The sequence below is a fragment of the Ursus arctos genome, unplaced genomic scaffold (assembly GCF_023065955.2).
Source record: "Ursus arctos isolate Adak ecotype North America unplaced genomic scaffold, UrsArc2.0 scaffold_30, whole genome shotgun sequence".
NCBI lineage: Eukaryota > Metazoa > Chordata > Mammalia > Carnivora > Ursidae > Ursus > Ursus arctos.
The window spans coordinates 21,147,442-21,164,285 of record NW_026622986.1 but is presented as its reverse complement, the minus strand read 5'-3'; the positions used below and the strand labels follow the sequence as shown (position 1 = coordinate 21,164,285).

The 16,844-nt window shown below is 42.7% G+C and overlaps 1 protein-coding gene across 1 annotated transcript in view; it reads right to left on the bottom strand.

Annotated features, from left to right (window-relative positions):
• The window catches only part of ST8SIA6 (ST8 alpha-N-acetyl-neuraminide alpha-2,8-sialyltransferase 6), a 135,948-nt gene extending 121,542 nt beyond the window's left edge, over positions 1 to 14,406 (bottom strand). Inside the window, exons 1-3 of the mRNA XM_026478998.3 lie at positions 14,344 to 14,406; positions 13,462 to 14,237; positions 12,892 to 12,990 (exon numbers count right to left, since the gene is read on the bottom strand). Of these exons, the coding sequence (XP_026334783.2) occupies positions 12,892 to 12,990; positions 13,462 to 14,237; positions 14,344 to 14,406 (938 nt within the window). The remainder of the gene's footprint in view (positions 1 to 12,891; positions 12,991 to 13,461; positions 14,238 to 14,343) is intronic.
• Positions 14,407 to 16,844: the final 2,438 nt, after the last annotated feature.

Sequence of the window (16,844 nt, the reverse complement as noted above, 5' to 3'; positions counted from 1 at the left end):
TCGCGGCGCTTCCAAGAATGAAGAGGCAAACCAGACGAAGAGTGGTGGGCAGCAAGGCAAAGTTTATTGAGCAAGAGTACAAAGCTCCTGGACAGGGAGCGGGATCCAAGAGGGTTACCCTCAGGCCTTCTAAGTTTAGGGGATTTTATGAGCTCTTTTGCGAAACTATCTGAAGCAATCAGGGTATGCTGAGTCATGCCAGTCAGGGCTTTGGTCACGTATCTGTCTACCTATTAGGTTAATATCTCTGTGCTGATGGTCTTTTTTTGCTAACATCTGGGGGCTTGTGTCTTAACTGCCCTCTTGCCTGTGATACTAACAAATGCTTGGTGGTTAATTGTCTTGCTTTAGGATGTTTTGCAGAAGTCATTTCTGCAAGGGCTGCAAAGCAGAATGCCAGTGCGGTCCTGTCTACGCTACGGAACAGGAAGTCAGTGCTGTTTTCTGTTAGCTATCCTGACTCCATATTCTCTTGTCGGGGACCCTGGTCCTACTACCTAACTGTCCAACTAACTCCTAACATGTGGATGATGGGGGCAGAGTAGAAGACCGTAGGCTCGCCTCATCCCACGAACACAACTAGATAACTATCAAGTCATTCTGAATATCCCCCAAATCGGCCTGAAGTCTGACAGAATAAACTCCACAACAAAAGGGAGAGAAGAGGCCACATGAAGAAGGTAGGAAGTGTGGAGACATGGTTTAGGAGAGAAACGGACAGCGCGTGCCGCAGAGGGGAGGAGCCACTGTTGTGGAGAAGGGAGAGAGACACAGAGACAGAGAGACACAAAGGGGGATGGACAAGGAGAACATTTCCTCAAACCAATAGGTGAGGGAGAAAATGAGGACTGAATTTCGTGAGTTCCCGCAACCAATGTGGCTTCAAGCCTGGAGTGGTAAGGGTCGGTGGGCTTGGCTGGGCAGAGCCCCAAGGACCCTGCACTGGTCCTGGGGAGAAGGCAGACAAACAACCCAGGGGGCAGATGATCTGAAGGTTGCCTGGGGAACACAGTGTGGAGATTATACACTCTTGTCTCGGAGAACATCCCTGGGAGGCAACAAAGCAGCTAGCTGGCAGCATTTCCCTCCCCTGCCCCTCAGCAGAAAGGCAGGAACACCTGTGGGAAACAACACAGTGCCAACACTGCTGCCTAACTTGCTTAAACCCAGCCCCACACCCTTGCGCTCTGGCGGGACTGCCCTTCTCAGTCAAGCTTGCCTCAGGCCCAGCGTGGCAGGTGCCTTCCCCAGAAGACCAGCACAAACCCCAGCCCACACCACGTCTCCCGACCAGAGAATTCTGCAGGGCTTCAGTTCTAGTGAAAGTAGCATCAGGTCTCATTTCACAAGCGGACCAGAGCACACCTAATTAAAACTCACCACACTCAGGCCAAGGACCAAACACCGCCCATGGCAGGCCAGGAAAGCCTCTGCAGATGGCTGGCCCGAAGGACCGAGCAGCCAGAACACAACAGCAGAGAACACAGCACACACCGAAAACACCCCCTGAAGCGCCAGGCCCTGGATGCTTTATGACCTCTTCTTCATAAAGCCATTACTTTCAGGAACAACAACAACAACAAAAAAAAACATAACTGGCTTTTCTACCAGAGAAGGCAGAGACTCAGACAAAACGCCAAGACAGAGGAATTCATTTCAAATGAAAGAACAGGTAAGGCCACGGTCAGAGATCTAAGCGAAACAGATAGAAGTAACGTGCCTGATGGAGAATTGAAAGCACCAATCATTAAGGATACTCGCTGGGCTTGAGAAAACAATAGAAAACATCAGGGAGACCCTTAACACAGAGATAAAAGAGTTAAAAAAGAATCAATCCGAAATGAAGAATGCAATAAATGAGATTGGAAACAGGATTAATGCAATGAACAGCAGATGGAAGAATCACAGTAATGACTTTGTGACCTAGAAGACAAAATGATGGACATTAACGAAGCTGGACAAAAGAGAGAAAGAAGATTACGGAACACGAGAATAGACTTAGGGAACTCAGGGACTCCATCAAGCATAATAACATTCATATCACAGGAGTCCCAGAAGAAGAAGAAGAGAGAGAAAAGGGGACAGAAAATTTATTTGAGCAAATAATAGCTGAAAACTTCCCTAATCTGGGGAAGGAAACAGACATCAGATCCAGGAGACACTGAGAACACTCAACAAAAGCAGACCAACACCAAGACATATTGTCATTAAATTTGCAAAATATTGTGATAAAGAAAAAAAATCTTAAAAGCAGCAAGACAGGGGTGCCTGGGTGGTGCAGTCGGTTAAGTAGCCGACTCTTGACTTCGGCTCAGGTCGTGATCTCAGGGTCATGGGATCAAGGCCCATGTCAGGCTCCCTGATTGATTGATTTTTGGCTCAGGTCATGAGCTCAGGTCATGAGATTGAGCCCTGTGTTGGGCTCACACTGGGCGTGGAGCCTGCATAAGATTCTGTCTCTCTCCCTCTCCCTTCCTCACCCCTGCTGCCTTGAATGCACTCTCTCTCTAAAAAAATAAGAAAAAAAAATTTTTTTAATATATGGCAACAAAAGATAATGAAAATCCAACAGTTCAAAATCTTTGGGATGCAGCAAAAATGGTCCTGAGAGAGAAATATATAGCAATACAGGCCTACCTCAAGAAGCAAGAAAAATCTCAAACAACCTACCTTTACACCTAAAGGAACTAAAAAAATAAATAAAAAACAAAGCAAAAAAAAAAAAAAAAAGCAAGTGAAGCCTAAAGCCAGTAGAAGGAAATAGTAAAGATCAGAGCAGAAATAAATGATATAGAAACTAAAAAACAATAGAACAGATCAATGAAACCAGGAGCTGGTTCTTTGAAAAAATTAGTAAAATTGATAAATCCCTAACCAGACTTATCAAAAAGAAAAGAGATTACAGTGACTGCGTGGCTCAGTTGGTTAAGCATCTGCCTCCTGATTTCAGCTCAGGTCATGATCGCAGGGCTGTGAGACTGAGCCCCACGTCGGGCTCCGCACTGGGCATGGAGTCTGCCTAAGATTCTCTCTCTCCCTTGCTCTCTGCCCCTCTCCCACTCACATTATCCTCTCTCAAAGAAAGAAAGAAAGAAGGAAGGAAGGAAGGAAAGAAAGAAAGAAAGAAAGAAAGAAAGAAAGAAAGAAAGAAAGAAAAAAGGAAAGAAAAGAAAAAGGACCCAAATAAACAAAATCAAAAATGAGAGAGGAAAAATAACAACCAACACCACAGAAATACAATTATCAGAGATAAGAAAAACTATATACCAACAAATTGGACAAACTGGAAGAAATGGTTAAATTCACAGAGAAACATATAATCTACCAAAACCGAAACAAGAAGAAATAGAACAGACTGAAAACAAGCAAAGAAATTGAATCAGTAATAAAAAATCTCCCAACAAACAAAAGTCCAGGACCAGATGTCTTCACAGGAAAATTCTATCAAATATTTAAAGAAGAGTTAATATCTATTCTTTTCAAGCTATTCTAAAAAATAGAAAAGGAACAAAAACTTCCAAATTCATTCTATGAGGCCAGCATTACCCTGACACCAAAATCAAAGACTCCACTAAAAAGAAAACTACTGGCAATATTCCTGATAAAAATGGATGCAAGAAGTCTCAATAAAATACTACCAAACTGAACCCAAGAAGACATTAAAAGAATCATTCACCACAGTCAAGCGGCATTTATTCCTGGTTTGCAAGTATGGTTCAATATTCATAAATCAATCACCGTGATACACCACATTAAAAAAAGAAATGATAAAAACCACACCATCCTCTCAGTAGATATAGAAAAAGCATTTGACAAAGTACAACATCCATTCACGGTAAGAAACCTCAATATGTTCGGAGGGAACATATTTCAATATAATCAAGGCCATATAAGAAAAACCCACAGCTAATATCATCCCCAATGGGAAAAAACTGAGAACTTTCCCTCTATGGTCAGGAACCAGACAGGAATGCCCACACTCACCCATTATTGAACATAGTACTAGAAGTCCTAGCCACAGCAATCAGACAACAAAAAAGAAATAAAAGGCATCCAAATTGGCAAGGAAGAAGTAAAATTTTCACTATTTGCAGATGACATGATACTATATATAGAGAAAACCTGACAGACTCCACCAAAAAATTGCTAGATACACAAATTCAGTAAAGTCGCAGGATACAAGATCAATGTACAGAAATCTGTTGCATTTCTATACACCAATAACAAAGCAGCAGAAGGATAAATCAAGGAATCGATCCCATTTACAATTGCACCAAAAATCACAAGATACCTAGGAATCAATGTAACCAAAGAGGTAAGAGAACTGTACTCTGAAAACCATAAAACACTGATGAAAGAAACTAAAGAAGATGCAAATAAATAGACATTCCATGCTCATGGGTTGGAAGAACAAATATTGTTAAAATATCTATACTACCCAAACCAATCTACACATTTAATGCACTCCATATCAAAATACTAACAGCATTTTTCACAGAGCTAGAACAAAATTTGTATGTACAAAAGACCGTGAATAGCCAAAGCAGCCTTGAAAAAGAAAAGCAAGCTGGAGGCATCACAATTCCAGACATCAAGTTATATTACAAAGCTCTAGCGATCAAAACAGTGTGGTATCGGCACAAAAAAAGACAGATCAACAGAACAGAATAGAAAACGCAGAAATGAACCCACACCTATATAGTGAATCTTTGACAAAGCAGGAAAGAACACCCAATGGGAAAAAGACAGTCTCTTTAACAAATGGTGTTGAGAAAACTGGACAGGAACATGCAAAAGAATGAAACTGGACTACTTTCTTACACCATACACAAAAACAAATTCAAAATAGAGTAAAGACATAAATGTGAGACATGGAACCATTAAAATCCTAAAGGAGAACACAGGCAGTAACCTCTCTAACATCGGCCGTAGCAACTTCTTTCTAGATATGTCTCCTGAGACAAGGGAAGCAAAATCAAAAATAAACATTAGAACTACATCAAAATAAAAAGCTTCTACACAATGAAAGAAACAATCACCAAAACTAAAAGGCAACCAATGGAATAAGAGAAATATTTGCAAATGACATATCTGATAGAGGGTTAATATCCAAAATATATAAAGAACTTATAAAACTCAACACCCTGGGACACCTGGGTGGCTCAGTTGATTAAGCATCTGCCTTCAGCTCAGGTCATGATCCCAGGGTCCTGGGATCAAGCCCCGCATTGGACTCCCTGCTCAGCGGGAAGCCTGCTTCTCTCTCTGCCTGCCACCCCCCTGCTTGTATGCTCTCTCTGTCAAATAAATAAATAAAATCTTAAAAAAAAAAACCACAAAACTCGACACCCTGAAAACCAATAAAAAATGGACAGAAGCCATGAATAGACATTTTTCCAAAGAAGACATACAGCTGGTTAACAGACATGGAAAGATGTTCACTGATCGTCAGGTGATGTACGGAAGGGCTGAATCACTATACTGTACACCTGAAACTAACACTACACTGTATGTTACCTAACTGGAATTTAAATAAAAACTTAAAAAAAAAAAAAAAAGATTCTCTAACTTGGAAGGACACTGTTCTCAAGGTGTAAGGAAAAATTATACTTTTGAACAATATTTACTATAAGACACAGAAGAAATCTTTAGAAAGCATTTGCTTTGCATTCTCAATAAAATACAAGAAAACCTGAAGTAAGAAATGAAGGGTGAGGTGTTTTAAAAGCTTACTTAGATGCTTCCTAAGATGTAAACTGAAGGGATAACGTGCAGGCTGAGACGAGAAAAAAATTGTAAAGAATAAAAATGGAATAGATGTACTGTTTTAGACAGGGCAAAACAGACGACTGACACTACAGAAAAATCACTTAGAAATGTAGAGGACAGATCTGAGAGGCCATCCCAGAGGGCAGAGGGAAAAGACAAGGAGAAAACTGAAATCAGAAAAAGAAATAAAATTGTTGACATGGAAAGGCAGCGGTGGGGAAGAGGTTCAGCACTGGAAGACAGAAAATGAAGGATCGCTTCACAGAATACAACCAGAGTGTGTGGAACACATCACAGAATCCATGATAGGATACTAAACAGAATAAATAGAAAAAGAGAATAACTGGGCCAGTGGATTAAAAAAGCTTACAGACAAAGTTAACCAAAAGAGGTCACTGAAAAGACACACTGCTATAAATTTAACAGCAAGAAAGAAAAGAAAGAACATTCCTCTCAGGGTCCGTAACGCAAAAAATCAAACAGGTTACTTTTGAGAAAATAAAAGTTAAGATTACTCTTATTTGTTTTTCAGGGCCCTAAAAAGCAGAAAATAGAAGAACAGAAATCTTACAAAAATTTTAAGACCCCCCCCCAAAAAAAAAGTGGAGTCATGATGCAACAATTCAGTACTTCTATGTGAAAAATAAGAATTGCATCCTTAAATATCTGAAGTTCCAGAAACACCATCATCCACCTTCCGAGGCTAAAATGTTTCAGGATTTATGCCAGCTGACCAAGAAAGCAATGGAAACAAAGACCTGAAGAAGTGGGGAGGGGCTCATTTACAGTGGCACTGAGCATTGAACAACAGAAAAGAGAACCTAAACAGTATTTCTAGATTTGTTTGGGGTTTTTTTTGAGATTGTATTTATTTGAGAGACAGAGACTGAGCTTGAGAGTGAGTGGGGGGAGGGGCAGAGGGAGGAGCAGACGCCCTGCTGAGCTGAGCAGAGAGCCAGACAGGGGCTCCATCCCAGGACCCTGGGATCATGACCTGAGCCAAAGGCAGACAGACACTTAACTGAACGAGCCACCCAGGAGCCACAGTATTTCTAGATTTGTAAGCAAGAGCTTAATTCAAATTAAAAAAAAAAATTCTCAAAAGCAAAAGTACATGATAGAATAATAATAACTTAATAAAAGCTCACCCCTTTTGCCACATGCCAAAAGAAGTACTAGAAGGAGTAAAGGTTTAACTATTTAAAAATCCATTTAGGATGTACACTTATCTCAGCATCTCAAATACATTAGTAAATGAACTGTAAGTTTATCAATTCAGAAGCGGAATTGGGAAAGAAAAGTAGATATAAGTGACAGAATACAGAAAGGTTGAAAACTTGCACAGATTAAATAACCACAGACATAATTAAATGTTAACGAAATCAGAAAATCAATTTAAACGCACGGTAAAGAAAAGTTTCATACTTTTGATATTTATAAACCTCTTGTAAATCTGTAAGAAAGTAGTCTATCTTTTTTTAAGATTTTATTTAATTTATTTATTTTATTTATTTATTTGAGAGAGAGAGCATGTGTGCACATGCAAGCAGAAGGGGCAGAGGGAGAGAATCACAAGCAGGCTCCTCACAGAGCACCAGGAGCACGAGGCGGGATTCAATCTCAGGACCCTGAGATCATAACCTGAGCAGAAGCCAAGAGTTGGACGCTTAACTGACTGAGCCTCCCAGGCACCCCAGAAAATAGAGTATCTTGATAGAAAGATAGATAAGAGTATGAAGAGCCAACTTAGAAAGGAAAATTTTAAAATACCACAAAAATTAAACACACCAGTAAACAAGTAAATACAAATTAAGACATCAATAAAATATTATCTCTTGAGAATGAAAGTAAAAAAATGAAAAAGAATTCTAATACACAGAACTGTCAGGAGTTTGAGTCAATGGTCATTCTCATACTAACAGGAGTATAAATTAAAGCAACTATTGTTGTTGGACAAATCATAGCAACATTTTAAAATTTCATATTTCTTTGATCTGGCTCCTCCACTTCTATGAATTTATCTGAATAATCAAAAATATGTGCAAGGGTATAAAGTTATTCATTTTAAAGTATAAATCAAAAGAAAAAATAATAAATAACCCAAATGTACAAAAGGCAAGAATAAATTATGGTAAATGCGCACAAACACTGTGTTCTAAAAATTATGTTGCAGAAAGAAAACTAATGACATGAAGAAAAGTTCAGATGTTGTTTAAAAACTTTTACTAACCCATACCAAAATATGCACAGCAGAATTGCCAGATATGTGCATACGAAGTTATTGAAAATATGAATAGTACCCATCTTTAGGACATTGAAATAACAGGCAGTTTTCTTTTTCTGTGTTCATCTAAAAAACACGCAATAAAGTCTACGCAGTAGCAGTCACTACAATAATGAGTTGGGATGTAACACAATGGACTTTTGATGTCTGCCCTCCATGGAAGCCCAGGTTTCCAACAGGGAAAAGTCAAAGTTGTACTGCAGGGAGAAAGGGTCACAGAGAGCAGAAAGACAGCTCACTCAGGAAAATGGCAGGTAAACCTCTTTAGGAAAGCAGAGAAGTAGAAGTATGGTCCCTACATCTCTGGAAAACTCAGTCTAGTCATCCCAGATGGGGCAATGAAATGGGCAACTACCAGCACATTCAAAACATAGCTGCTGCTATCTGGGAAATCCCAGTCGGCCACAGATCCTGAATTGTCACCATGGATGTTAAAGTCAGAATGGACACTGCCACTAACAGGCACCAAGCCACAACCAGGACCTGGATACTTCCCTGGAGGGACCCGAGAATTCCAAGCCACCTAGCTACACAGACTTACTCCAGCCACGAGATTAACATCACGATAGTCCAATCTCTCATTTCTAATGACTGAATATTTGAGAACTCACTTATGACATTATTGCAGATTTTACTGACTTCTTTTATAATCAAAAATGAAATTAACAGCAAGAAAAGATATTTGATTAATATTTTTTTTAATTCCAACCACCTGGAAATTTAAAAGTACTCTCCTAAATCACTATGGAGATAAACATTATTTAAAATTTTGGTGTAATTATAGGGGTACCTGACTGGCTCAGTCAGTAGAGCATGAAACTCTTGATCTCAGGCTTGTGAGTTTGAGCCCCACACTGAGTGCACTTCAAAAAAAAATCTTTAAAAAAATTAATGTAATTATAAACAATTTAGCATATATTTTTTTAAAATCAGAGCACTATGTATCCAAACTTAAGGAACAGATCCAAAGCTGCATTCAAAGGAAAATTCATAGTAGTAAACATTCTGTAACAAAGAAAAACAAAAACAAAAAAAAGACATTAAGTTGGAAAAAAGGAATAATTTTTAAAAGATGAACAACACAAAGGAAATAACAAGATGGAAAACATATCCGAATTGAGAAATAAACCCAAGAGCTGGTTGTATGAAAAACAAATCCATGACAGACTCTGACAAAGCCTATTTGAAAGAGAAAGCATCCATCATAATGGGGTTATATTTTGAAAATTATTATTAAATTTTTCTCTTTTGTCTTTCTGACTTTGACATGACGTTTCCCTCAGTCATTTTAAAGCATGCTTTGGGGGTTCTGGAGAGATAAAGAAGACTTGTTACTGAAAAAAATGCAAAGAGAAAGAATTAGGTGATATTCAGCTTTAACCAAGCAAAACAAGATATGTTACAGTCCCGAGAAGAGATTTCCAAATTCTTCTCATTCTCCCTCTTTAGCAAATAACCACCTTACTTGGAAGACACAGCTTCTGGAGCTTTCTCAATCTTTTCACTCCTGGTCCCCATGAATTACCATTAAAGCTTAGGTTTGAATTAGGCTTGGAGGTTTAAATCAGGACAAAAGAAAATATGAGGGACAAGGGTAGCCTGCACATTCCCAACTGGGAGCAGAGGTGGAAAGAAGACAGAGAAAGGAAGAGGAGAGGTCTGGCTTGGGGACAGGAAGGTAAGGGTAACCACAAGAGTAGAGGGAGGTTGGCCTTCTCCCCCAGCTAGGACTCTGAAAAGAGATCACCTCTTGGACAGCCTCCCATCCCGAAATTAACCTGGAGTAGGGTCACATGTACTTCATGGGGCAAGTAGAAGGAGGCCCTATATTTAATTTCCCGAACCAGCCTTGGTTCTTAGATGTTTAGATGGGTCTCAGAAATAGCTGGGAGACTGGCTATGGAGCTAGCTAGCCAGACCTGGGCGAGACAGCATCAGAGCAAATGTTGCAGAGTGACAACACAGGAGAGGACTAAAACAGAATCTTCACCAGATCCCTGAGAGGTAGCATCAGGTGGGAGCTCAATGAGGGCGACAGAGTGGGGGGACCAATAAGGTAGACTACCCGAGGAAAAAGAATGAGCCACAAACTGCAGCTTTCCTACCTGGCTATCAGCAGGGTGGTACCCAGCCATCAGGTGGAAAATGGACAACATCACTCTGGAGATTAGAAGAGTCAAAGGATACCATGATCATGAACCCCAACTCTTAACCATACCAATACATCATGTGAGCCCTCCTCCCCCCTTATATCTGGGTGTCATCTTCAAGAAGAAATGGTGAATACAACATGAAACAATATGAAAAATGGAGCATCGGCTCCTAGAAAGAATAAATATTACCAGAAAGAGTTGCTTAAATTGTCACATCTGATTAAGCTTTAACCTGGAGACACACACGCGCACACACACCATCTTGCCCAGCACCTAAGAAAGACTACACGGCAGGGACATTAAGAGCGTGGGATTCTGGACCCACCTGGCCTGGGTCTGACTCCTGGGCCCACAATTCCCCAACCCTATGACTCTGGGCAATTTACTTCATTTCTCTGTGCCTCAGTTTCCTCCACTATAAAATGAAGATAATCATAGTTTCTCTTAGTAGTTCTAAGGATCAAGTGAGCTAATAAATGTAAAGTGCTCAGATCAATATCTGGCCCATAAAAACATTCACTAAGTGTTGGCTATCCTTACTGCTTTTAACATTACTATTATTACTTTTACCTATTACCTACAGTATGGGGCTCATGAAGGAAAGGTCAGATCAGCTACAGAAAAATTAAGAAATTATAATTTCTCGGGGTGCCTGGGTGGCACAGTCGCTTAAGTGTCCAACTCTTGGTTTTGGCTCAGGTCCTGACCTGGCTCAGGTCGTGGGATCGAGCCCCGCTTCAGGCTCTGAGTTCAGCAGGGAGTCTGCTTGAGAATTTTTCTCCCTCTTCCTCTGCCCCTCCCGCTCATGCTCTCTGTCTCTCTAAAATAAATAAATAAATCTTTAAAAGAAATTATAATTTCTCTACATAATCAAGTAGTATAGATTAAAATGTAGACCCCTGCTATATGAATAATTAAAATCATAAATGATAAAGGGGATATAAAATATATCAGAGAGGTTTTAAAAAAATAACAGAATGGTATAAAAAAATCTTTGAATCAGATTCAGAAAAACATATGAATTACCTATATTAGCTCAGGAAGTATGCAAAGTAGAAAAGAAGGATGCCAACAGAAGCTGAAAAATTCATCAAAGAATTACCTCAAAAAAGGCCTAGGACCAAGTAATTCAATTAGTGCATTCTTTCAAAATTTCCCCAAGGGGGCGAGGCCAAAATGAATAACAAACAGTACCAAGGCCTGGGAAAAGATGGAGTGCTCCCCAGATCACTGGAAAGCTATGCTATCTACAGTGTACAAACCTGCATCACATAAAACTAGAAGCCACTATTTTTCTCAAACGCTTTGTTACTCCAGGATTTCTTAGTCCCTCCAATACGCTGTAAAATCCTAATAGGAGGGCCGTGGGAGATTGCTCCTGCACTTCAAGATTTCTTCCAGGCTCCCCAAGACCCTTCTTATGACTATGACACACAGGAGCCTGGGATCGTGCAATCAGAAGATTAAGAAGGTCCAAGAGCCAAGAATATACAGAAGGAAACAAAGAAAAAGGGATTCACAAGAGATAAGCAGAGGAGAAGAGACAGTACACAAAACCGCAGTAATAATAGCAATGCTGAGGCACAAAACAGCACATTCTTCTGGTGAAAATGTAAACCGAATCAACTCTTCCAGGAGGTAACTGGCCATATGTGTTTGGAACCTACAAGGTACATACTCTTCAACCTAATAACGTGACTTCAATCACTCCATCCTGGAGAATTCATTGAATAAGAAGATAAGGATTTACATACAAGGATGTACTTGATAGAATTATTAACAGCAAATAAAACAAAAACAAAACACGAAACCGTCTAAATGTCTAGAGCTACAAACAGTTAAATAGATGGCATAGTCACATGATGAATTATCCAACAATTAAAAGCAATGTTTGGGAGTGGGGGATTAATGACATGTATTTGTCTCATTTTTTTAGGAAAAAAAGGTAGACCACAAACTACAAAGTATAATTTTAAGTATATTTTTAAAATATATATAGGTAGGAAAAACTACTAGAAGAATATAGACCAAACCCTTAATATGATCTGTGGGTGGTAGAGCTCAGAGTGAATATTTTTTAATACATTTCTCATATTACCTAACTTTCTGCAACAAGCATGTATTACTCTTATAACCAGAAGGAAAGATAAAAACCAAATAATTACTGCACATGGATAAATACTCCTATGAGTGAAAAAGAACAGTTTTAAGTCTCCATTCACTAAGGACAAAAACAGTCTCAACGCTGTGCACAGAATTCTCCCGAACGTGAATCTTACACGGGTGCACTGTAAAGCATAAAGACAAAAAGCAAACCAACCGAATCCCTCTACAGACAGGCTGTGCAGCCTCTCTTGGGGGTTTTCAGCACACGGTTACCGAGAAGGGGCCTCAGCACCCATTTCTGCAAAGTGCAGCTGTTTGAGTTATTTCCCCTGGTTCGAAGAACCTCCATATGGAGGTACAGGCTTCACAGGGGAGGTTGAGGCAGTGTGAGGACTTACACGCGCGCGCGCACACACACACACACACACACACCCCAACACACATTCAGACACCCAAGCGCACTCAATCCTGCGGTCCCAGCCCGACAGCTCCAAGCGAGCCCTGCGGCTGCAGCCGCGCCCCATCCGCGCCCCGCAGGCGCGGAGCCCCCTCCCTCCAGCCGCCCCGCGCGGCGGGTACCTGTTCGTGGTGCGCGGTAGCTGGGTCGCCGGGCTCCGGAGCGTCCTCAGCGCGGCGGGCGTGCCGCGGATGGTGTCCCTGCTCTCCTCCACCAAGAACCTGCACCGCCAGGAAGAAAACTAAGTTGTTACACCTCGCTGGCAGGCTCGACAGCGCGCTCGCACCTGGCTCGCGCGCCCCGGCTCCCCAGGCAGCTCCGCAACCCCGGAGTTTGAAGACGCTTAGGGCGGGAAGGAAGGGAAAGCACGGACCAGAAGGGCGAGCCCGGGAGACGGCCGGGGACCCGACGGCAGGTCCTGCTCGGCAGCGACGCTCGCCGGAGCCCTCACAACCTTCTCCACCGCAGCCCCTGCCCATCCGGTCCCAGCGTCGCCCCTCGGTGACCCCCGCCCGGCCAGTCCTGCCTCCTGGACGCCCCCCTCCCGGCCCGCCCTCGTGCGACCGCCGCCCGTCGGCTTCCCTTCGCGGCGGCCCAAAGTCGGCGCCCCGAGTGGGGCGGCCGGGCGGCGGGGCAGCCCCGGGGGGACGCGCGGAAGGCGGGGGGCGGCCCCGGCGCCACGGGTGGGTTACCTGGAGCGGGCGGGCGAGTCGGTGGAGCACCAGAGCAGGCGCAGCAGCAGCAGCAGCAGCAGGCTGGCGAGCAGGGCGAGCAGCGCGCCCCCGGGCCGCATCCTGAGCCCCACGCACGGCCGCCGCCGCCGCCGCTGCCCCGGCGAAGCGCAGCCCGGCCGGCCCGACTCGCAGCTCCCGCCGCAGCCGCAGCCACGCACACCTCCAGTGTTCAAAGGCGGCGGGGAGGGGCGACGACGGCGCGCGGCGCGGGCCCGCACTCCCGGGCGCCCCGGCCCAGCCTGCGCCGTGTGCGGGGGGCAGCGGGAGAAGGCGCGTGCCGGCTCTCGCCTTCTCGCGCCCAGCCCCGGACCGCGGAGCTCGGCGCTCGGGTTGGCAGTGACGATTCGCCGAGCTCGCCTCTCCTCTCCTCCCGGAGGCGCTCCCAGCTGCTGCGGGCTCTGGCCGCCGCCGCCGCCGCCGCTGCCGCCGCCGCCGCCGCCGCGCGGGGTCACCTGAAGGTTGGGACTCGCGAGCTGGACTCGGTGCTGATTGGGCTCCAACTTTTGTGCGCCCTCGCCTCCTCCTGAGCGCCCGCGGGCCCTGCCTCGGAGCCCACGCAGCTCACCCAAGCACACCACAACTCCTTCCGCGTCCCCGCGGTGGAGAGCAAGGACTTGGAGGGGTGGCAGAGGAGAGAAGAAAGGGCCCACTTCAAAACTTTTAAAACTGTGTCGTCGCTCCGCTGGATCGCCCCACGCAAACGCTGCTAGGGGCTTGGTTTTGTCGGGTAGATCCTGGTACCCAAGAGAAGGAGTAACCGTCCCGTACTTAAACGCAGGTTCAGAGGCACAGAGAATGGATTTCCAGGAGCCAGGCAATCTTGAAGGGTTGGCATACTACCCCCTGAAGGCCGAATTCGGCCCCAGCCTGTTTTTGTAAATAGTGTTTTTGGAACACCTGCATGCCCGTGCCTTTGTATTATCAATGGCTGTATGTACCTGTGTTACCTGTGACTGCTTTTGCGTTACAAGGGCGGGGTCGAGAGGTGGTGACAAAGATCATATGGCCACAAAGCCTAAAGTATTTATTTGTCCCTTTCCAGAAAAACTTAGCAGAGCCCTGGTCTAAATCATGTTGGTCTAGATCATATTAGTTAGATACTGGAAAATCATTCCTTGACAGCGTGATACGGTCTGGCTCTCCTCTTTCAGCCCCAAGCTCTGCTGTCCCCGTGCCTCAGGCACACTGCGCACGTCTCCTGCCGTGCAACCTCAGTTTTGCTCCTGACTCAACCCTTGAGGGAGCTCAGTAAACCATAAACCCAAAATTGTTACATGGGGGCTCATTAGTCCATTCACTCTACTTTAGTGCTTTGATTTGAGCTTTTTCCAAAAGCAACACCTGGACTCTGCCACCTTGCAAATACCTTGATAAGGTACTTCGGGAAGGCTTAACCTTTGAAAAGGCTTTAATGAGTTAGCTTTCCCAAGTGACAAAAGTATTTGTATTTCATTTGGAGTCTCCTAGAGGCATAAGGTCTTAACCTGAAAGACCCACGGGACAGCCTTTGGGCGAGCAAATTGGCCAGACAGCTCAATAAAGCCGTTGCCAGGGATTTTGTCACTGAAAAAATAACATCTATCAGGAAGAGAAATATGGGCTGCCTAGTTTCTTTCTACTAATCCTGCATTTACTCTAATTAAAAATATTTAGTTCAAAACAAACCAGAACTTTGCATGTAGTGGTAGATCATTAAATGTTTGGTCAATGAATAAAACACCTAGCAACGAATACTTTTCTTAAAAAGAAAAAGGAGGAAAATAAAGTGAAAATAGGTGTGACTGGATATATGATTTCCTTCCATAGCTCACTCTTGCTGTTAAAATATGTACAAATCAATAAAGAAAAAAATGCTCCTTTTACATATGGCTGACATTTTTAGGAATATGGCTGCTTTTCTGAGTAGGACATAATAAAGTAATACTATAGTCAGGTGGTGCTAAAATAAATAAAGCAACCCAGTTCTACATGTTTGAAAGTTAAGCATTCTGTTGGACAAGTAGAATACGGCACAATTATCTTGAAAATGAAAAGTTGTCTGGATTTGGGAGATAGTCTGAATTTTATTTATCTTAGAGCAGAATTGTGCAGACGACTCATACTGGAGATGGTTTGCAGAAAAAGAAAAGGGCATTATTGTATCAGCCAGGAAGCTGCAATTTCACCTAATTTACTAAAGTTTAATATTTCAGCACAGCTGGGCTCAAGGCAACAGCAGAAGAGTCAGCCTTGCACTGGGCTCCCTAAACACCCTTGCTGTAAATGAAGTTACTTTTTATCAAGCCAATGGCTATCAGCAGGGGACTCACAAAAGCCCATTTTAATTGGAAAACCAAGTGTAAATTTGCAATGGGAATTCTGAACCCAGTGTTAAAATTTGACAGTAGGGAACTTTACCACCAGCTTTGTAAATGAAGACTTGGGTTGATAAGTTATGAATTATCCTTCTTCTCCTTGAGAGATTTAAAAAAAAAAAAAAAAACCTGACAAAAACATGAGTGCTTAAATATTATCAGCCACAGGACCCAAACTGTAAAACTGTGTATTTGGTAATTTACAATTAGCAGTTTGACCAACAACCTCAAAGATCCATTTTGGTCATTCGAGTAATCTGCTAAGGCCCAGAATCTAAACAGAAACTCTGAAGTCTGAGCTGGTGTTTGAACCTATGAACCTATCTCACTCATCCAGTCTGCCCAGCATTTGCCTCTCATTTGCCTTTGTTATTCTTTGGTTAACACCGTGAGTGCCCTTACTTTCAGAAAATCACCATTAAAACCTGGTTGGAAAGTACTGACATATAAAAAATGTCCAAATAATTGAAAATCTTCCTGCAAGTTGGAGTTTCTCATTTTCAGTGGAAGTTTTTAAACATTTCCATGTGCACAGGCTTGGGGAATCATGAAGAAAAATCCCAAATATCAAGTGGCTACTGTATCCACTTGTACACATGAGTATAAACTCTCAGTATAGAGAAACGCAGAAAATTGGTAAACCCAAGAATCGTTTCCTTCATTTGGGTGACATTTTTATCTCCCTGATAGAAAGGGTGATTTCTGATGTCTTCAGGCTGCCTGATTGGTTTTAGTAATATTAGAGATTTGTGAAGACCAAAGAACAATAGCACATTCATAAATATTAAAGTATTCCTTGGGGGAGGAAATTCATAAGGATAGTATAACCAAGGCTACATATTTTCAATAAATCATAAGATACAAATAAAAGTAGAAATAACGTCCAGAAATCAACAACCTTGTATGAGAGGGAGCTATGTTTCCAAATGTTTTATTACAGATTTCTCCCACTGCTAATTGAATATTTAAAAAATTGATGCAATTCCA